The 23,322-nt window shown below is 33.4% G+C and overlaps 1 protein-coding gene across 2 annotated transcripts in view; it reads right to left on the minus strand.

Annotated features, from left to right (window-relative positions):
- Nucleotides 1-19,780, minus strand: part of LOC135140425 (fasciclin-3) — a 347,240-nt gene extending 327,460 nt beyond the window's left edge. The window contains exon 1 of one of the 2 annotated variants that reach the window (XM_064070962.1): nucleotides 19,458-19,780. In XM_064070962.1, the coding sequence (XP_063927032.1) occupies nucleotides 19,458-19,515 (58 nt within the window). In that variant the 5' untranslated portion in view covers nucleotides 19,516-19,780. The remainder of the gene's footprint in view (nucleotides 1-19,457) is intronic. The other variant, XM_064070963.1, reaches the window with a different exon arrangement.
- Nucleotides 19,781-23,322: the final 3,542 nt, after the last annotated feature.

Genomic DNA, 23,322 nt, shown 5'->3' on the forward strand with positions numbered 1-23,322 from the left:
TATACCATTTTTTAGATTTTTTCCATTATTAGTTTCCGTTTTTTAGTTTTTTTGGGTTTTTAAATTTGCGGTTTTTGAATTTCGAAAAAAAAATTGCAAAATTGTAAAATTGAAAAATTAAAAATAAATAAACCTAAAAAATATAAAATGAAAACTTTGAAAAATCTAAAAATTGGAAATCAAGAACTTGAAAAAATTCAGGAAACCAAAAATTAAAAAATCGAGAAATTAAAAATTTTAATATCAAAAAATTGCAATTTTTTTTAATTTTCATTGTGGTTTTTGGATTTCTCCGTATTTCACATTTTCAGTTTCTTCATTTTTAAAATTTTCAATTTTCAATTTTCCATTTTTCAAGTTTTCGATCTTGTATTTTTCGATTTTCCCCTTTTTTGTTTCGTTTGTTCAACTTTACATTTTCCAGTTTTTAATTATTAAATATTTCGAATTTTTCGGATTTTTTTTAATTTTTATTATACCAGTTTTTCGAGTTTTTACTTCTTCGATTTTGCAATTTCTCATTTTTTCAGTTTTTGCATTTTTCAATTTTTTACTTTTTTTAGTTTCTAGGGTTTTTAATTTTTCGATTTTTCAATTTTGCCATTTTTCAACTTTTCAAACAAAAAAAACGGAAAAAATTGCAAAATTGTAAAATTGAAAAATTAAAAATGAATGAAGGTAGAAATGTAAAATGAAAACTTTGAAAAATCTGAAAATTGGAATTCAAGACTTGAAAAATTGAGAAAACAAAAAATTGAAAAATCGACTTAATTAAAAACTGGCAGACAGCAAAATCGAAAAATGAAAAATTTTAATATTGAAAAATCGGAAAAATTATTAATTTTCATTGTGGTTTTTGGATTTCTCGATATTTCCATCCACTTTCAGTTTTTTCATTTTTAGAATTTTCAAATCTTCAATTTTTAATATTCAATTTTTCAAACGTTCGATCTTCCATTATTTTAATTTAAAAATGTTCCAAAATTTCTATTTTTCATGTTTCTTTTGTTCTACTTTTCATTTTTTAATTATTATTTTTCGAATCTTGAATTTTCCACTTTTTTACGATTTTTAATTTTTTTAATTTTGGAATTACACAATTTTCTCAACTTTTTACTTTTTCGATTTCTCAATTGTTCGTTTTTTTTTCAGTTTTTACAATTCTCATTTTTTTTGTTTTTTGTTTTCTAGTTTTAATTTTTTCCAAAAATTTATAATATGAAATTGAGAAAATGAAATCTACAAAATCGGGAAAATAAAAAATTAAAATTCAAGAACTCGAAAAATTTTAAAGTTAAAAATTGAGAAACTGAAAATCAAAAAATGAAAAATTTTAATATCAAGTTACCAAAATTTTTTATTTTCATTTTGGTTTTTGGTTTTTTTCGCATTTCACATTTTCAGTTTATTCATTTTTTGAATTTTCAATTTTTCGACATTCCATTTCTCAATTTCCCATTTTTTTAATTTGAAAATTTTGCAATGTTTCTATTTTGAATTTTTTCATCCAGATTTTTCAGTTGTTCGATCTTCCATTTTTCCGATTTTTCAATTTTTCAATTTTTGTTTGTTAAAATTTTTCGAATTTTGGATTTTTTTGATTATCTGATTAATGAATTATTTTATTTATTCGATTTTGGAATTTTCCACTTTTTCAGGTTTCCGATATTTTCTTTCATTTTTTTCAAATATTATTCCATTTTTCAAATTTTCAGTTCTTTAATTTCCATATTTCAATTAAGTATTTCATTTTTCAGTCTTTGATTTTTTTCAATATTATATCAATGATGCAGTTTCTGAATTATTGGTTTTTCGACTTTTTAATTTTTTTGAATTATTTAAATTACACCATTTTTTCAATTTTCTACTTTTTCGATTTTACAATTTTTTGTTTTTTCAGTTTTTCTATTTTTCCACTTTTCGAATCAAAAAATGGAGAAATTGCAAGACTGTAAAACTGAAAAACCGAAAAAGTATAAAACGTTTACAAAAATCTAAAAACTGGAAACCAAGAACTTAAAAAACTGAAGAAACGAAAAATTGGAATATCGAAAAATTGAAAAATCCAATGATTGAAAAATGTAAAAATTCAAAAAATTATTAACAACATATTTAAAGCGAAAACTTGAAAAATTGCAAATGGAAAGCTGAAAAACCGAAAAATTGAAAAATCCAAAAATGAAAAAAATTCACATTGAAAAAAGATAAATAAAGAAAATAAAAACGAAAAATTGCGAATTGCAGAATTGAAACATTCAAAACTTGGAAAATCGAAAAACTGAAAAGTCAAAAAATTGAAAACTCGAGAAACTCAAATCGAAAAATTGAAAAATTCAAAAATTGGAAAATTGAAAAATTGAAACTGGAAAACTTGAAAAATACCAAATTGAAATACATATCTTATTAAAAACAAATGTACTTATTGTAATACAGATGGAAAGGGGAGACCTACTTTTTCGACCTCTAGGTGTCGTGAAACGTCGAGAAAACCTGAAAGTAGCGATTCGTCAGATGAACCCTATTAAAAAAGCTTCGCCAGTGTTATTTTATAATTTTCCAAAGCAGCCCGATTTATTGGACAAGCACTTCAAGACCCAGGAAAGCTCTGTCCAAATAAACTTCTTCCAATTTTTTTCAAGAAGTCACTCGCACCCGGTCCGCGATGTCGCCCGCCTCCCGCCCCCAATTGTGCGAAATGACCACCTTAACGAGCAAAAAGCGGCCTCGCCGCCCCCAAAAAGCCGGGTTTAGTGAGGCGTGCATCTCACACGTCCGACGTGCTCTACGAAGACACGAAATCCCGGAGTCTAGATTAAAGTCGCTCCGGGTAACGCCAATACCGGAAGATTGATCAGAGTGTTAAGTTCACTAACAATTGCGGCCGCCGAGCGAGGGTAGCGGAGCGAAACAACCGATTCCATTCGTGGAGGTGGCGGCGTCGCCGCCTCACTTGGCGGCGGCGAATGTGCACTACAGGAAATTAACAAAATCTCATCAACATTTCATTATTCGGAGCGCTCACGCGATGTTATTATCAAAAAGTGCGAGTGCCGGATTGCTGCTTGGCGGCAATTAGGTGGGTGGGGTGGGTGGAAGCTAATCAGACTCGTGTGTGGATTTTAAAATGGGTGTGGATGGTAATTCGCGGGCGTGGCGCAAAAAAGACGAATTTACCATCAAGGTATATGTGCGGAAATCCGAAATGTGAAAAAATGTCGCCTATAATGGCCACAGTTACAACACTGTAGTAAGTTTATTAAACAAAGACCTTCCTCCTGCGATAACCCATGGAAACAATTGGCACCCGAGCGACCCAGATAGCCGCATTTAATGGCTAGATAAACCCCTGTTGTGTATATTGTGCCCCGGCTGCAAATCACGTGGCCGTTTCGTCACCATCAAACAATTGAATAAACGCACAATGGCACTTTGACAATTGCTCACACGTCCATTGTGCGTCGTAATTCGCCGCCACTCATCCTTTTATCAATACAAATTTTCACGCACAGTCTCGAGCGATAAAAATCCGGTTTGGCTTCAAGTTGAACAACAAATTATAAGAAACCCAGCCGCACCCACCGGCCTCCACCTCGCAACAATGACTCACGTGAATTTCAATCGCAACCCTAAATAAATCCTCGCTGATTCATATGCATAGCGCAACTTTTCGTGTAGCGTCCAAGCGGTTTCAATTGGGGTCAGATCGGGCGGAATTAGCGGCGACAATTGTTGCCGCGTTTGGTTTGGAATGTGGTCGATGATCACTTTCGAAGTTGACATGGTCTGGATGTCTGATTAGCGTTAACCTTCTGCTCGATTTTCGTCTAAAAGCTGTCAAAACATCTGCTCGTTGCATGCAACTTCACAGTCACTAGATGCAACGGTACCTAGCTTTGTTCCGAGCTTGCAGAGCGTGAAATTTATGACGATGCGTCTAACCGTGGGACAGTTTTTGTCCTGCAGTAGTTCGCGGCGTATAATCATATTCATAAGGCATGCGAGCGTGAAGCCGCCTTTAGGGCTTATCGGGTTGATTTAGAGCGGGCGGGTGGTGTTCGACATGTTCGTCGTATAAATTTGAGGGTGGTGTGGTCGGGATGTGATAGTTTGACTGGGAAATGGGGATGATAAGGTCTATAGGGTGGCGAGCGAGCGGAGCTCGCGACCCTTATGGAAATAGTGTCATTTTAATACTTAATTACGGTTTGTTACGCACTGTTGACAGTAAAATAAGTCAAGTCGGTTGGTTGTTGTCGAAAATGGTTTTTCTGAAATAAATACTTTTTTCTAGAATATATTATTCGAAAAATTACTCTCCGGAATATTTTATTATAATAAATTTCGAAAATTCAAATTTCCGTAGTTTCCAATTTGTTTATTATAATATAAAAAAAAAAATTAAGCATTCTTGATCTAGAATATATTAGACAAGAAATATATTCCTTGAAATATTGGTTCAATAATAAATTCTGGAAGCTTGTAGATCATTCTTGCCGAATATTTATGGAAAATATAAATTCTCGGATATTTTATTCTAATAACAAATTTCGTAACACCATCAACAGAAACTGTCACTGTTATCTTCAACTAGAATATATCATTGAAAATTATATATTATATTTTATTATCTTCTAATAAGTGCCGTAAGTTCAGCAAACGAAAATTCAAGTTTTCGTTGCTTTAAATTTGTGGATCACTAGGCAAGAAATTCAATTTTAGGCTCTATAAATGATTACTTAGGGAATATATTACTCAAAAAATTAATATCATTTGGAAAATGTAAGAAACGTATTTTTTGAAATATTCTTTTGATAATAATACATTAAATATAGTTGTGTATCTTGCAAATTCAATCTTCTCTAGTTTCATTTTTAGGGAATATTTTCTCAGAATATATCCCCAGCAAAAGACTTCACCCGCAGTAGAATTACAAACAAATCTCGTTGTCATTTATTAGAAAAAACAAATCGAAGAAAAATAACAAATTTCGTTGATCTAGAATATATTAGGCAAGAAATATATTCCTTGAAATATTGATTCAATAATAAATTCTTGCAGCTTTTAGCTCATTCATGCAGAATATTTATGGAAAATAGAAATTCTCGGATACTTTATTCTAATAATAAATATTTCGTAACCCCATCAAGAGAAACTGTCACTGTTCTCATCTACTAAAATATATCATTGAAAATTATATATTATATTTTATTTTCTTGTACTAAATGCCGTAATTTCAGCAAACGAATATTCAAGTCTTTGTTGCTTTAAATTTGTGGATCACTAGGTAAGAAATTCAATTTTAGCCCCAATAAATGATTTGTTAGGGAATATTTTACTCAAAAAATCAATATCATTTGGAAAATGTAAGAAACGTATTCTCGGAAATATTCTTTCGATAATAATACATTAAATATAATCGTGTATCTTGCAAATTCAATATTCTAGAATTTCATTTTTAGGGAATATTTTCTCTGAATATATCCCCAGCAAAAAACTTTACCCGCCGTGGAATTACAAACAATTCCCGTTGTCATTTCCTAGAAAAAACTAATCGAAGAAAAATAACAAATTTCGTTGATCTAGAATATATTGGACAAGAAATATATTCCTTGAAATATTGGTTCAATAATAAATTCTTGAAGCTTGTGGATCTTTTTTACAGAATATTTATGGAAAATATAAATTCTCGGATATTTTATTATAATAATAAATTTCGTAACACCATCAAGAGAAACTGTCACTGTTATCGTCTACTAGAATATGTCATTGAAAATTATATCTTATATTTTATTTTCTTGTAGTAAATGCCGTAATTTCAGCAAACGAATATTCAAGTCTTTGTTGCTTTAAATTTGTGGATCACTAGGTAAGAAATTCAATTTTAGCCCCAATAAATGATTTGCTAGGGAATATATTACTCAAAAAATTAATATCATTTGGAAAATGTAAGAAGCGTATTCTCTGGAATATTCTTTCGATAACAATACATTAAATATAGTCGTGTATCTTGCAAATTCAATCTTCTCGAATTTCATTTTTAGGGAATATTTTCTCAGAATATATCCCCAGCAAAAAACTTTACCCACCGTAGAATTACAAACAAATCCCGTTGTCATTTCCTAGAAAACACTAATCGAAGAAAAATAACAAATTTCGTTGGTCTAGAATATATTAGACAAGAAATATATTCCTTGAAATATTAGTTCAATAATAAATTCTTGAAGCTTGTAGATCATTTTTGCAGAATATTTATGGAAAATATAAATTCTCGGATATTTTATTCTAATAATAAATTTCGTAACAACATCAAGAGAAATTGTCACTGTTATCTTCTGCTAGAATATATCACTGAAAATTATCTATTATATTTTATTATCTTGTAATAAATGTCGTAAGTTAACCAAACGAAAATTCAAGTTTTCGTTACTTTAAATTTGTGGATCACTAGGTAAGAAATTCAATTTTAGCCTCAATAAATGATTTGTTAGGGAATATATTACTCAAAAAATCAATATCATTTGGAAAATGTAAGAAACGTATTCTTTGAAATATTCTTTTGATAATAATACATTAAATATAGTTGTGTATCTTGCAAATTCAATCTTCTACAGTTTCATTTTTAGGGAATATTTTCTCAGAATATATCCCCAGCAAAAAACTTTGCCCGCCGTACAATTACAAACAAATCTCGTTGTCATTTCATAGAAAAAACTAATCGAAGAAAAATAACAAATTTCGTTGATCTAGAATATATTAGACAAGAAATATATTACCTGAAATATTGGTTCAATAATAAATTCTTGAAGCTTGTGGATCATTCTTGCAAATATTTATGGAAAATATAAATTCTCGGAAATTTTATTCTAATAACAAATTTCGTGACACCATCAAGAAAAACTGTCACTGTTATATTCTACTAGAATATATCACTGGAAAAATTAATTCTTGGGAATATTATCCTGTACTGAATTCCATAACTTCATCAGTTGAAAATTCAAGTTCTCGTTGTTTTAAATTTGTGGATTAGTACATAAGTTATTATACTTTGGCGTCGTTACATGATTTCTTCAGGAATATATTACTTAACCAATTGGATAACCACAGACATATTTTTCGACATATTCTTTTCATAATAAATACAATATAAAAACGTAACTTACAAATTCAAGGTTCCACGATTTCATTTTTCGTTTGGGAAATATTTTCCCAGAATATATCTCCACCAAAAAAATTACCCGCCATAGAATTAGAAGCGAATCCCGTTTACATTGTTATTTGCTAGAAAACACGAATCGAAGAAAAATAACAAATTTCGCTGATCTAGAATATATTAGACAAGAACTATATTCTCTGAAATATTGGTTCGATAATAAATTCTGTAACCACATAATCAAAAAATCAAGTTTGAAGCTTGTAGCTCATTCTTGCAGAACATTTATAGAAAATATAAATTCTCGGAAATTTTATTCTAATAACAAATTTCGTAACACTATCAAGAAAAACTGTAACTGTTATCTTCTACTAGAATATATCACTGGAAAAATTAACTCTTGGGAATATTATCTTGTACTGAATTGTATAACTTCATCAGTTGAAAATTAAAGTTCTCGTTGTTTTAAATTTGTGGATTAGTATATAAGTAACTATGCTTTAGCAACATTACATGATTTCTTCAAGAATATATTACTTAACTAATCGGTTAACCACAGACATATTATCCGAAATATTCTTTTCATAATAAATACAATATAAAAACGTAACTTACAAATTCAAGCTTCCATAATTTCATTTTTTGTTTGGGGAATATTTTCCCAGAATATATCTCCAGCAAAAAAAATTACCCGCCATAGAATTAGAAGCAAATCCCGTTTTCATTGTTATTTCCTAGAAAAAACTAATCGAAGAAAAATCACAAATTTCGATGATTTAGAATATATTAGACAAGAAATATATTCTCTGAAATATTGGTTCGATAATAAATTCTCTAACCACATAATCAAAAAATCAAGTTTGAAGCTTGTAGCTCATTCTTGCAGGACATTTATGGAAAATATAAATTCTCGGAAATTTTATTCTAATAACAAATTTCGTAACACCATCAAGAAGAACTGTCACTGTTATCTTCTACTAGAATATATCACTGGAAAAATTAACTCTTGGGAATATTATCTTGTACTGAATTCCATAACTTCATCAGTTGAAAATTCAAGTTCTCGTTGTTTTAAATTTGTGGATTAGTACATAAGTAATTATACTTTAGCATCATTACATGATTTCGTCAGGAATATATTACTTAACCAATCGGATAACCACAGACATATTTTCCGAAATATTCTTTTCATAATAAATACAATATAAAAACGTAACTTACAAGTTCAAGCTTCCACGATTTCATTTTTTGTTTGGGGAATATTTTTTCAGAATATATCTCCAGCAAAAAAATTACCCGCCATAGAATTAGAAGCAAATTCTGTTTTCATTGTTATTTCATAGAAAAAACTAATCGAAGAAAAATGACAAATTTCGCTGATTTAGAATATATTAGACAAGAAATATATTCTCTGAAATATTGGTTCGATAATAAATTCTGTAACCACACGATCAAAAAGTAAAGTCTGAAGCTTGTAGCTCGTTCTTGAAAAACATTTATGGAAATTATAAATTCTCGGAAATTTTATTCTAGTAATAAATTTCGTAACACCATCACGAAGAACTGTCACTGTTATCTTCTACTGGAATATATCACTGGAAAAATTAACTCTTGGGAATATTAACTTGTAATGAATTGCATAACTTCATCAGTTGAAAATTCAAGTTCTCGTTGTTTTAAATTTGTGGATTAGTATATAAGTAGTTATACTTTAGCAATATTACATGATTTCTTCAGGAATATATTACTTAACCAATCGGATAACCACAGACATATTTTCCGAAATATTCTTTTCATAATAAATACAATATAAAAACGTAACTTACAAATTCAAGCTTCCATAATTTCATTTTTTGTTTGGGGAATATTTTCTCAGAATATAACTCCAGCAAAAAAACTACCTGTCATAGAACTAGAACCAAATCCCGTTTTCATTGTTTTTACTAGAAAAAACTAATCGAAGAAAAATAACAAATTTCGCTGATCTAGAATATATTATTATAACAAGAAATATATTGTTAGTAAGATGTTAGTCAAAAATCAACCCTGCAATAAATTTCCACCGATAAATACGACTTCATCGTGTGTTATTCTTCCTTAAAGAATATATCACCCTCGACCGCGTCACTCCACTCCCCCAAACATCCTCCCCAATAACAGATTCCTCTCCACCGCCAAAAAATCCCAGCCCCCTTCACTTCCGCCCCCACTCCACCCCTGCCCTCTCAAGAATCCGTCTTCGCTCTGGCGCATTCAACAGTTACGCTTCGTTGGTCCAGCCGAGTCAGGTTGTTGGCGCGCAGGGGCGGCGCGGCGAGGGGGGCAGATAGAAAACAGAATAACGCGAAGTCGGCTGTGTGTAATAGTCGCGGGGGGTTATCTCAGGATGGGCCGCTGGACGACTTCAGTTGGTTCGAGTGTGAGCAGAGGCGGCTCGCCACCCGGGTCAAATTTTGTATAATTTCTATGACGTCACGTAATTTAATTGAAGTCGCGAGTTCCGAAAGCAATCCACGTGTGCGTATTATGCTTAACAATACCGTCAAAGTCGCAGAATTCGCGACAATGGAAGTAGACGGGAAAAAGGTTTTCTATTTTTGTCGCATTGTTAAGCGCCACTTTTGTCAATACTTGTATTGTATTGAGATTGACGTACGACGCGTAACGTTCAATTTAAATTTACAAAAGGGTTGTGGATTTTCTTAATAAAGAGATGATGAAATATTAAACAAAGATATTTTAATGTTGAAGATGGAGTGACGGATAAAGGAAATTATTCAAACACGAGGGATTTGCTCTATTAAAAGTTAAATAAACTCGATGTAGCGCTCGTCTATACGAAGTTTTAAAACGTTATAATTATAAAGAAAATACATTACGAGAGCGTTTAATTTAACTTAGGGCAAGTTTATTTGAATTCGCGTTACTTTTAGTTTGAGTGGCTCGAGGGAAAAACGCGCAGAGGTGGAACCAAAAGAGCATCTCCAATCCGAAATGTAAAAAAACGTCGGATAAAATTCTACGTTTTTCGACGATATTCGAATTGTTAAGTAATTACTAATCACGCAAAAAAGCAGGCGCTGAATATCAATATTATAATTAATGACGACACACAACACGAGTGAAATCCCGTGTTTATTTAAAATTAAATCAATGAATGGATTATATTTAATTAAACAATAAATAAAACACGACCCATCCACAGTCCGCGTGTACCAGCAGATGTGTACGCATTAAAAAATTCGCAACAATTTTGCAACATTCTCGAACCTTATTTTATCGTTATCTTATCAGTCTCACTTACTGATTACCCGATAACCCGCATAATAATGTCAACCTCACGCAAGCCAAAGCCCGTAAAAAATCAATATAAACAAAATTGTTGGCTCTTCATGTTGCCAAACTGGATTTTATCTCATCTCATTACCGATGAGAACAAACTCAATAAACGTAAACAGATTTTGCTGAAAAAAATTCTTCCGCAATGTGTAAGCTAACAACATATTCGACATCGTGTTGCAACGATTTCGTTATTAATTGTTATTATTGTGATGGGCATTACGTAACGGCGACTTTTGAGCGAGCTTTTATGTAGGTAGATGGTCGGGTTGTTGCTACACTGGGCATAACGGTAAACGAGACGTTCCGCAAAAAGGTACTAAAAATGGTAATTTTTTCTATAAATGAGTCGGATTTCACCGGAAATCACATTCACGTGATTATTTAATGAGGTGCATTTAACAGATTACTCTCTCTTTTACTTCGGTTTGGGAGAAGTGGAACATGTGGAAGAGGAGGAATTTGAATGCCAAGACGGAGAATGGAAACCGTTTCGTTGATCGTCTCAGTTTTGCCGAGTAAAACCTACTTAAATTTTATCTGATTAGTTTATTCGTCGGTTGTTTTTCACGTTGGATTGTTCCGAAATATCGTTGTTGGTGTTTCACTGTATTTCACGGGAATCCTAGATTTTTCAAATTTCTTCAAAGCACGAGACAAAGGGCACCCGAGATTCTAATAAATTGTTTCAAAAATAATACACAAAAAGACTGCCGAGATTCTTTCAAATTACTTCAAAAATATGACAAGAAACCCCTGAGATTCTTACAAACTACTTCAAAAACAACACACAAGGGGTCCGCGAGATTCTTTCAAATTACTCCAAACGCAAAACACAAGTGGAGCCTAAGATTCTAATAAATTGCTTCTAAAATTACACACACAAAGATACCGGAGATTCTTCAAAATTACTTCAAAAACAAGACAAAGAAGTTCCCAGGATTCTAATAAAAAGCTTCAAAAACTATGCCACAGAAAGATTCCCAAGATTCGTTCAAATTACTTCAAAAAACAAGACAAAGGTTTCCCCAGATTCTTTCAAGCTACTTCAAAGCAAAACAGAAAGAGTTCTCAAGATTCTAATTACTTCAAAAACATTACACAGAAAGATCGCCGAGATTCTTTCAATTACTTCAAAAACAATAAAGGATTTCCGAGATTCTTTTAAACTACTTCAAATACAATATTCAAATTGTCCCCGAGATTTTTTCAGATTACTTCAAAAACAAGTCAAGAATTACAAAACATTCTTTCTAAATACTTTAAAAACAAGAGACAGTGGGTGCCCGAGATTCCTTCAAATTACTTCAAAAACACGATACAAGAGACACCCGAGATTCTAACAAATTACTCCAAAAATTACACACAGAAAGATCCCGGAGATTCCTTCAAATTACTTCAAAATTAAAACACAAGCGGTCCCCGAGATTCTTTCAGATTACTTCAAAAACACGATACAAGGGGCTCACGAGATTCTAATGAACTGCTTCAAAAATTGCACACATAAAGACCCCGAAGATTCTTTCTCATTACTTCAAAATTAAAACACAAGTGGTCCTCGAGATTCTTTCAAATTACTTAAAAAACAAGAGAAGAAAACCCCGAGATTCCTCAAACTACTTCAAAAACAATACACAAGAGACCCCGAAACTCTTTAAAACTACTGTAAAAACAAAACAAAAGGAGTTTTTGATATTCTTTCTAATTACTTCAAAAACAATACACAGAAAGACCGCCGAGATTCTTTCAATTACTTCAAAAACAAGAAAGGATTCCCGAGATTCATTTAAACTACTTCAAATACAACATTCAAGTTGTCCCCGAGATTTTTTCAGATTACTTCAAAACCAAGTCAAGAATTACAGGAGATTCTTTCTAAATACTTCAAAAACAAGCAACAGGGGTGCCCGAGATTCCTTCAAATTACTTCAAAAATACGATACAAGAGACACCCGAGATTCTAATAAATTACTCCAAAAATTACACACAGAAAGATCTCGGAGATTCCTTCAAATTACTTCAAAATTAAAACAAAAGTGGTCCCGGAGATTCTTTCAGATTACTTCAAAAACACAATACAAGGGGCTCACGTGATTCTAATAAACTGCTTCAAAAATTGCACACGTAAAGACTCCGAAGATTCTTTCTCATCACCTCAAAATTAAAACATAAGTGGTCCTCGAGATTCTTTCAAATTACTTAAAAAAGAAGAGAAGAAAACCCCGAGATTCCTCAAACTACTTCAAAAACAATACACAAGAGACCCCGAAACTCTTTAAAACTACTGTAAAAACAAAACAAAAGGAGTTTTTGAGATTCTTTCTAATTACTTCAAAAACAATACACAGAAAGATCGCGGAGATTCTTTCAATTACTTCAAAAACAAGAAAGGATTCTAGAGTTTCTTTTAAACTACTTCAAATACAACACTCAAGTTGTCACCGAGATTCTTTCAAATTACTTCAAAAACAAAACAAGCAATTCCCGAAATTTCTCAAACTACTGCAAAAATCATACACAAGATACCATACACAGAAAGATTCTCAGAGATTCTTTCAAATTACTTTAAAAACACAACTAAATTGCTTCAAAAACATCCGGAGGTTCCTTCCAATTACTTAAAAAAAAAAAACAAAGGGGTCCCGAGATACTTTCAAACTACTTAAAAAACACATCACGTGCACTCCTTGATATTCTTTCAAATTACTTCAAAAACAAAACACAAAAGGTTTTCGACATACTTTCTAATTATTTTAAAAACTGTACACATAAGGATCAAATTACTTCAAAAACAAGACAAGGGATCCCGGAGATTCTTTCAAACTACTTCAAAAACAAAACAGATGGGGTCACGAGATTCTTCCAAATTACTTCAAAAACAAGACACAAAGTGTATAAGAGATTCTTTCAAATTACTTCAAAAACCAGACACGACGGGCGCCGGAGATTCTAGTAAATTACTTCAAAAATTACAAACATAAATATTCCCGAGATTTTTCCAAATTACTTCAAAAACAAGGCAAAGAGGTGCCCAGGATTCTAATAAATTGCTTCAAAAACAATGCACCGAAAGATTTCCGAGATTCTTTCAAATTACTTCAAAAACAAGGCAAAAGATCCCAAAAATTCTTTCAAACTATTTCAAAAACACATCACGTGGGCTCCCCGGGATTCTTTCCAGCTACTTCAAAAGCAAAACACAAAGATTTCTCAAGATTCTAATTACTTCGAAAACAATACACAGAAAGATCTTCAAGATTCTTTCAAATTACTTCGAAAATAAAACATAAGGGATTACCAAGATTCTTCCAAATTACTTCAAAAACAAGATATGATGGGTGCCCACGATTCTTCCTAATTACTTCAAAAGAAGACACGACGGGCGTCAGCGATTCTAATAAATTACTTCAAAAATTACAAACAGAATTATTCCCGAGATTCTTCCAAATTACTTCAAAAACAAGGCAAAAAAGTGTCCAGGATTCTAATAAATTTCTTCAAAAACAATGCACCGAACGATTTCCGAGATTCTTTCAAATTACTTCAAAAACAAACAACAAGTCAAAAGATCCGGAAGATTCTTTCAAAGTACTTTACAAACACATCACGTGGGCGCCCACAAATTCCTTCCAACTACTTCAACAGCAAAACACAAAGAGTTCTCATGATTCTAATTACTTCAAAAACAATACATAGAGAGATCTTCGAGATTCTTTCAAATTACTTCGAAAATAAAACACAAGGGATTACCGAAATTCTTCCAAATTACTTCAAAAACAAGATATAATAGGTGCCCACGATTCTTTCAAATGTCTTCAAAAAAAGACACGAGGGGCGCCGGAGATTCTAATAAATTACTTCAAAAATTATAAGCAGAAATATTGCCGAGATTCTTCCAAATTACTTCAAAAACAAGGCAAAGAAGTGCCCAGGATTCTAAGAAATTTCTTCAAAAACAATGCACCGAACGATTTCCGAGATTCTTTCAAATTACTTCAAAAACAAGTAAAAAGATCCCGGAGATTCTTTCAAACTACTTCAAAAACACATCACGTGGGCGCCCACAAATTCCTTCCAACTACTTCAACAGCAAAACACAAAGAGTTCTCATGATTCTAATTACTTCAAAAACAATACATTGAGAGATCTTCGAGATTCTTTCAAATTACTTCGAAAATAAAACATAAGAGATTACCGAGATTCTTCCAAATTACTTCAAAAACAAGATATAATAGGTGCCCACGATTCTTTCAAATGTCTTCAAAAAGACACGAGGGGCGCCGGAGATTCTAATAAATTACTTCAAAAATTATAAGCAGAAATATTGCCGAGATTCTTCCAAATTACTTCAAAAACAAGGCAAAGAAGTGCCCAGGATTCTAATAAATTTCTTCAAAAACAATGCACCGAAAGATTTCCGAGTTTCTTTCAAATTACTTCAAAAACAAGTAAAAAGATCCCGGAGATTCTTTCAAACTACTTCAAAAACACATCACGTGGGCGTCCACAAATTCCTTCCAACTACTTCAACAGCAAAACATAAAGAGTTCTCATGATTCTAATTATTTCAAAAACAATACATAGAGAGATCTTCGAGATTCTTTCAAATTACTTCGAAAATAAAACATAAGGGATTACCGAGATTCTTCCAAATTACTTCAAAAACAAGATATAATAGGTGCCCACGATTCTTTCAAATGTCTTCAAAAAAAGACACGAGGGGCGCCGGAGATTCTAATAAATTACTTCAAAAATTACAGACAGAAATATTCCCGAGATTCTTCCAAATTACTTCAAAAACAAGTCAAAGAAGTGTCCAGGATTCGAATAAATTTCTTCAAAAACAATGCACCGAAAGATTTCCGAGATTCTTTCAAATTACTTCAAAAACAAGGCAAAAGTTCCCGAAAATTCTCTCAAACTATTTCAAAAACACATCACGTGGGCCCCCCGGGATTCTTTCCAGCTACTTCAAACGCAAAACACAAAGAGTTCTCAAGATTCTAATTACTTCGAAAACAATACACAGAAAGATCTTCAAGATTCTTTCAAATTACTTCGAAAATAAAACATAAGGGATTACAAAGATTCTTCCAAATTACTTCAAAAACAAGATATGATGGGTGCTCACGATTCTTTCTAATTATTTAAAAAAAAAAAGACACGACGGGCGCCGGAAATTCTACTAAATTACTTCAAAAATTACAGACAGAAATATTCCCGAGATTCTTCCAAATTACTTCAAAAACAAGGCAAAAGATCCCAAAAATTCTCTCAAACTATTTCAAAAAAACATCACGTGGGGTCCCCGAGATTCTTTTCAGCTACTTCAAAAGCAAAACACAAAGAGTTCTCAAGATTCTAATTACTTCAAAAACAATACAGAGAAAGATCCTCGAGATTCTTTCAAATTACTTCAAAAACAAAACGGAAGGGATCACCGAGATTCTTCCGAACTACTTCAAAAACTAAACATAGCGGGTTTTTGCGATACTTTCTAATTATTTTAAAAATAAAACAGAAATATATTACCGAGATTCTTTCAAACTACTTCAAAAACAATACACAGGAAGATCCTCGAGATGCTTTCAAATTACTTCAAAAATAAAACACAAGAAATCACCGAGATTCTTTCAAATTACTTCGAAAATAAATCACAAGGTGTTTTCGAGATACTTTCTAATTATTTTAAAAACTGTACACAGCATTACTTCAAAAAGAAGACAAGGGGGCGCCGGAGATTCTAATAAATTACTTCAAAAATTAGAAAGAGAAATGTTCCCGAGATTCTTCCAAATTACTTCAAAAACAAGGCAAAAAGTGCCGAGGATTCTAATAAATTTCTTCAAAAATATTACACAAAAAGATTGCCGATATTCTTCCAAATTACTTCAAAAACATGTCAAAAGTTCCCGGAGATTTTTTCAAACTACTTCAAAAACACATCACGTGGGCCCCCCGAGATTCTTTCCAGCTGCTTCAAAAGTAAAACACAAAGAGTTCTCAAGATTCTAATTACATCAAAAACAATACACAGAAAGATCCTCGAGATTCTTTCAAATTACTTCAAAAATAAAACGGAAGGGATCACCGAGATTCTTCCGAACTACTTCAAAAACTAAACATAGCGGGTTTTCGCGATATTTTCTAATTATTTTAAAAATAAAACAGAAGGGATTACAGAGATTCTTTCAAACTACTTCAAAAACAAATCACAAGGGGTTTTCGAGATACTTTCTAATTATTTTAAAAGCTGTACACAGAATTACTTCAAAAACAAGACAAGAGATCCCGGAGATTCTTTCAAACTACTTCAAAAACAAAACAGATGGGGTCACGAGATTCTCCAAATTACTTCAAACACAAGGCAAAGAAGTGTCCAGGATTCTAATAAATTTCTTAAAAAATAATACACAAAAAGATTGCCGATATTCTTTCAAATTACTTCAAAAACATGTCAAATGATCCCGGAGATTCTTTCAAACTACTTCAAAAACACATTGCGTGGGCCCCCCGAGATTCTTTCCAGATGTTTCAAAAGTAAAGCACAAAGAGTTCTCAAAATTCTAATTACTTTAAAAATAAAACGGAAGGGATCACCGAGATTCTTCCGAACTACTTCAAAAACTAAACATAGCGGGTTTTCGCGATACTTTCTAATTATTTTAAAAATAAAACAGAATGGATTACCGAGATTCTTTCAAACTACTTCAAAAACAAAACACAAGAGGTTTTCGAGATACTTTCTAATTATTTTAAAAACTGGACACAGAATTACTTCAAAAACAAGACAAGGTTCTTTCAAACTACTTCAAAAACAAAACAGATGCGGTCACGAGATTCTCCAAATTACTTCAAAAACAAGGCAAAGAAGTGCCCAGGATTCTAATAAATTTCTTCAAAAATAATACACAAAAAGATTGCCGATATTCTTTCAAATTACTTCAAAAACAATACACAGAAAGATCCTCGAGATTCTTTCAAATTACTTCAAAAATAAGACACAAAGGCCTTCGAGATTCCGATTAATTACTTCAAAAATGATTACAAATAAAAAGATTTCCGAGATTCTTCCAAATTACTTCAGAAACAAGACACAAGGGACGCCCAAGATTCTAATAAATTGCTCCAAAAATTACACACATAAAGATAACGGAGATTATTCCAAATTACTTCAAAAACAATACCCAGAAAGAGTCCCGAGGTTCTTTCAAATTACTTCAAAAACAAGAGAACGGTTTCTCGAGATTCTTTCGAACCACATCAAAAACACAAAACGCAAGGCTGCCTCGAGATCCTTTCATGGTATGTACTTCAAGAATAAAATAAAGAATTCTCGAGATTCTTTCTAATTGCTTCAAAAACAAAACACAAAAGGTGTCCGAGATTCTTTCTAATTACTTCAAAAATAAGACAAAGGATTCGAGAGATTCTTTCAAATTACTGCAAAAACACGACAAGGGATCCCGAGATTCTTTCAAACTACTTCAAAAACAATACACAGAAAAATCCTCGACATCTTTTCAAATTACTTCACGAACACAGCACAAGGGGCAGTCGAGATTCTTTCGAAATACTTCAGAAACAAGGCACATGAGATCATCGACATTCTTTCAAACTACTCGAAAACAAAATACAAGAGATCTAAAGTGTCGATCACGTTACCTCAAAATTTCGTCGAGTTAATGCCATTAAAAATTAAAATGCCTTTATAGCTGCCATTGACTAAGGTCTTTGTGAGTCCCACAGGGGTTCGTGATCACAAATATTTTTGCATCCACTTCTTTAAATAACAATGTACAATTTTTTTGATAATTTAGCTTCTCAGCGACAACGGTGAATAATTTTTGTAATATAACCTAAACGTGCTCGCTGCGCTCGCATTCTTTACAAACAAAGAACCCTAGTAAATCTAATAACAAGACGCAAAAAAATAAAATAACGAGTATCGTGTTCATCGACATTTTTATCTGTAGTTATTTCTCCGTAATCTGTACAAAAATAATCTTCTTATTCGGCGGGAAGTCCCTGTTTTCCGCAAGCGACTCCACGAGGTATTATTTCGTTTAATTCTTTAATACCTTACACATCTCTAACTTTAAACATAAAACGATTTGCGCAAGAAAAATATAAACCAGAGTCGTTCTAGATTACGGTGACGAAACTTAATGCTGAAGATGGGAGTCTTTATTAGTTGATAAATTGCATTACTCTGTGTTTATCTATTACTCATACTATTACTCGCGATAAGGGGATTAAGGTTCTAAATGCAATCACTGGGTTAAACTAGCGAAAAATAATAACAACCGCGCAGGAGTACCAACCCTCGTTACCGAACTAAACAAAGCCAACTCCAACTCGCTGCGTTGTTCGAAGTTCGCATTTATGCTATTGATGTGATTATTATTTATTTATTTATTTGGTGGCGGGCTCCCATTTACCTCGACTTTTAAACAAACTACCTGAAAATGACTCAGATTTCACCGGAAACCCATTTCCATGATAGTTTTTTAATGACCCACCATCAACGAATTCCTTTCTTCTCGAGCCGTCCCTGACTCTTTCGTCGACTGTCACCTGTGACACCCAAAATCCCCTAATCCCCTCCGGCAGGGGTGAACAAAAACCACCTGTTCCAAGACGGCGGGGGGCGGGAGGGGCCTCGACCGACAACAAAGGCCCTCGCACCGTTTTCCTTCACCTGACTCATTACGGTCCGAACCGGTCCGGCGCCCCCCACCCCCCACCGCCCGGACCGTTAAAATTTAAATCGTAACCCCAGCCACCGCCAGACAAAAGGTAGAAAATGGAAAAGGCGGCCTTGACCGGCGAAATCGGGTCATTAGCATGGACGCATCCGGAAGACGCGTAATCCCACCTTTAGCCACTTTTCGGCAATAGTAATAGCCGCCACATCGACGCGGCGGCAAAACAAGCCGAGAGCGGCACGCTCGATTTTTGTGTGTACCTTGCGCGAAGACGAAGCCGGCCACGACAGCCAAGAGGGCTCTGGAATCCAACGTCATCGTCGGCGAAATCCGAACTTTCGAAATCTAGTAGGTGCACACACTCACTGGAACTGCTCGAACCGCAAAACACCTAGAACATGGCTCACTGGACCGATTTGGCGAATTTCGCGATCTAGTCGGCACTGCACTCGATGACGCGTCACGCACGCACAGGTGTCTAGATTACCTTGTTGTCAGATCAGCGCGCCCGCCGTTACTGGAAAACTGGAATTCAGAAACAAACGAGCGCGCCTTGCGGAGACGGACGAAGGCGGTCGGAGGGAGTCGGCTCGGAACGCAACAATTATTTTTGTTATTATCGATTGTCTCCGTGATTGTTTCGGCGTCATCGATCGCGGCTTTGTGCTCTGTGCGATCCAGGAGGCGACTTTTTGCGGTCACGTGACGGGCCGGGGGGTCGGCGGGATTAGAAAGTAGTTGCGGCTAATTTGAATCGCAAAACTAAAGCCGCTTTTACATGCGCTAATTTCGGGGGGCGGCGTGGGGCAAAAAAGGGACGGGGTTGGCGGGTTTTGTAGCAGGCTTATTTATTTTTTATTTTTTTGGGGATGAAATGTGCGAAAGTGACTTGTTTGCGTTGTAAATACATACGGGATTAGAGAAATCCGAAATGCAAAAAAATGTCAAACAATAACGTTCATCGCATCGCCTGGATGGAAACAAATCGAATTACAGAGCGATGTGTCAACGTCACATAACCACACTTCCGAGTCTAGTATTAAGCCGATTTTTTGGGAGGTTGGTTAAAATCAAAATAACTGTCATTGTTTGACGAACACAACGCATAACTTGATGACGTCATCTCAAGTACATTCCTGGATAAAACCTATCTAAAATTGACAAGAGATGATAAACGTCACTTGTGGTTTATTAATGAATTCCTATTTTCTAGAAATGCTTATACAAGATGACTCAGAAAAGTGAATCAGTGCGCCGATTCATTTTACTGATTAAATTAAAATGCTTTTAATTGCAAAATCCTCATTTCTCTAGAAGAAATTACCATATGAAATATTATATTTTGTCCATTTTTTCTTAATAACAAAGTCTTCTTTTCCCAACAAGAAACTGAAAACATGTTTAACTTTCCTGTTGTTGAAGGAAAACTCTGACAAAGATAAGATTATTACACCATGCACTTGTTTTTGAGAAGATTTGAATGTTCAGCGAAAAAACTGAAAGCGGATTCGTATACACTACAAGTGTGTCTGGAACAAAAAATTAGATCGTCAAGTCTGAAAAATATTTGTGATCATTAAAGCTTGTGGGAGTCGAATAATAAAACTTGAATGACTCTTGCAACCTGAACGTGCTCGCTGCGCTCGCATTTCGAACGTTCTTTTTCAAGTTTGCTCTGATCCAAGCATCTAATTAATATTAGGCGGGAACCCTATCGAAGTCCGTGTAGGTAAATTACCTTTTTTTTAATATATAGAGTTTTCTTTCAACAAGAGGATAGTTAAGCATGTTGTCAGTTTCTTGTTGGGAAAAAAATACTTCATATATTAAGAAAAAATGGACAAAAAATAAGCCCCGCCCACCCACCCTGTCGCAATTGTGATGAATGTTATATTCATCATGATCTGAACGGCGAAGTTTAGACTGCAACATTCTCACTTCTCTACAAAAAATTGCCATATGAAACATGTTTTTAAAAGAGTAGAATTTTTCAGAGAAATATTGATGTAAACAAATATTTCATATGATAATTTCTTGTGGAGAAATGAGGATTTTGCAATTAAACTGCGCCCTTCGGTCTAATTTGGAATGAAAAATTCATCACAATTGAAATCCGCGTGGGTGGGTGGGGCTTAGCTTTTGTTTAGTTTTTTTTGATATGTAGTTTTCTTTCAACAACAAAATAGCTAAACATGTCAGTTTGTTGTTACAAAAAAGACGACTTCGTATAGGAATAAAGAATGGACAAAATATAAGTCTCCCCGCCCACCCACCCTTTCTCGATTGTGATGAATGCTTTATTCATCGTGAGCTGAAGAGCGAAGTTTAGGTTGCAAAATCCTCTTTTCTCTACAAGAAATTATCATATGAAATATGTTTTTAAAAGGGCAGAATTTTTTAGAGAAATATGGATGTAAAAACACACTTCATACGATAATTTCTTGTAGAGAAATGAGGATTTTGCAATTAAACTCCGCCCTTCGGTCTGATTAATAATGAAAAATTCATCACAATTGAGATGGGGTGGGTGGGTGGGGCTTACTTTTTTTTAACATATAGAGTTTTCTTTCAACAACCGGACACAACAAGAAAATTAAACATATTGTCAATTTCTTGTTGGGAAAAAAAGACTTCATATATTAAAATAAAATGGACAAAATATAAGCCCCGCCCACCCACCCCTTCTCGATTGTGATGAATGCCTTATTCATCGTGAGCTGAAGAGCGAAGTTTAGGTTGCAAAATCCTCATTTGTCTACAAGAAATTGGCATATGAAATGTTTTTAAAAGGGTAGAATTTTTCAGAGAAATATTGATGTAAAAACATTTCATATGATAATTTCTTGTAGAAAAATGAGTATTTTGCAATTAAACTCCGCCCTTTGGTCTGATTAGGAATGAAAAAAATCATCACAATTGAGATCGGGCGGGTGGGTGGGGCTTATTTTTTTTTTAATATATAGAGTTTTCTTTCAACAACCGGGCACAACAAGAAAATTAAACATATTGTCAATTTCTTTTTGTGAAAAAAATACTTCATATATTAAAATAAAATGGACAAAATATAAGCCCCGCCCACCCACCCCTTCTCGATTGTGATGAATGCTTTATTCATCGTGAGCTGAAGGGCGAAGTTTAGGTTGAAACATTCTGATTTCTCTACAGGAAATTGCCATATGAAATATGTTTTTAAAAGAACAACATTTTTTTGAGAAATATTGATATAAAAACATATTTCATATGATAATTTATTGTAGAGAAATGAGGATTTTTGGTCTGATTTGGAATGAAAAATTCATCACAATTGAGATGGGGCGGGTGGGTGGGGCTTAATTTTTGTTTTGTTTTTTTTAAATATTTATAGTTTTTTTTAACAACAAACTAGTTAAACATGTTATCAGTTTCTTACTAGGAAAAGAAGACTTCATATATTAAGAAAAAATGGACAAAATATAAGCCCCGCCCACCCACCCCTTCTCGATTGTGATGAATGCTTTATTCATCGTGAGCTGAAGGGCGAAGTTTAGATTGAAACATTCTGATTTCTCTACAGGAAATTGCCATATGAAATATGTTTTTAAAAGAACAACATTTTTTTGAGAAATATTGATATAAAAACATATTTCATATGATAATTTATTGTAGAGAAATGAGGATTTTTGGTCTGATTTGGAATGAAAAATTCATCACAATTGAGATGGGGCGGGTGGGTGGGGCTTAATTTTTGTTTTGTTTTTTTTAAATATTTATAGTTTTTTTTAACAACAAACTAGTTAAACATGTTATCAGTTTCTTACTAGGAAAAGAAGACTTCATATATTAAGAAAAAATGGACAAAATATAAGCCCCGCCCACCCCCTCCCCCCCTTCTCAATTATGATAAATGCTTTATTCATCGTGAGCTGAAGGGCGAAATTTAGTTTGCAATATCCTGATTTCTCTACAAGAAATTGCCATATGAAATGTTTTTAAAAGGGTAGAATTTTTCAGAGAAATATTGATGTAAAAACATATATATTTCATATGATAATTTCTTGTAGAGAAATGACGATTTTGCAGTTAAACTTCGCCCTTCAGCTCATGATGAATAAAACATTTATCACAATTGAGAACGGGTGGGTGGGT

This window comes from Zophobas morio, unplaced genomic scaffold (assembly GCF_036711695.1).
Source record: "Zophobas morio isolate AGI-343-1 ecotype UQ-CSIRO unplaced genomic scaffold, CSIRO_AGI_Zmor_V1 ptg000040l, whole genome shotgun sequence".
Taxonomy (NCBI): domain Eukaryota; kingdom Metazoa; phylum Arthropoda; class Insecta; order Coleoptera; family Tenebrionidae; genus Zophobas; species Zophobas morio.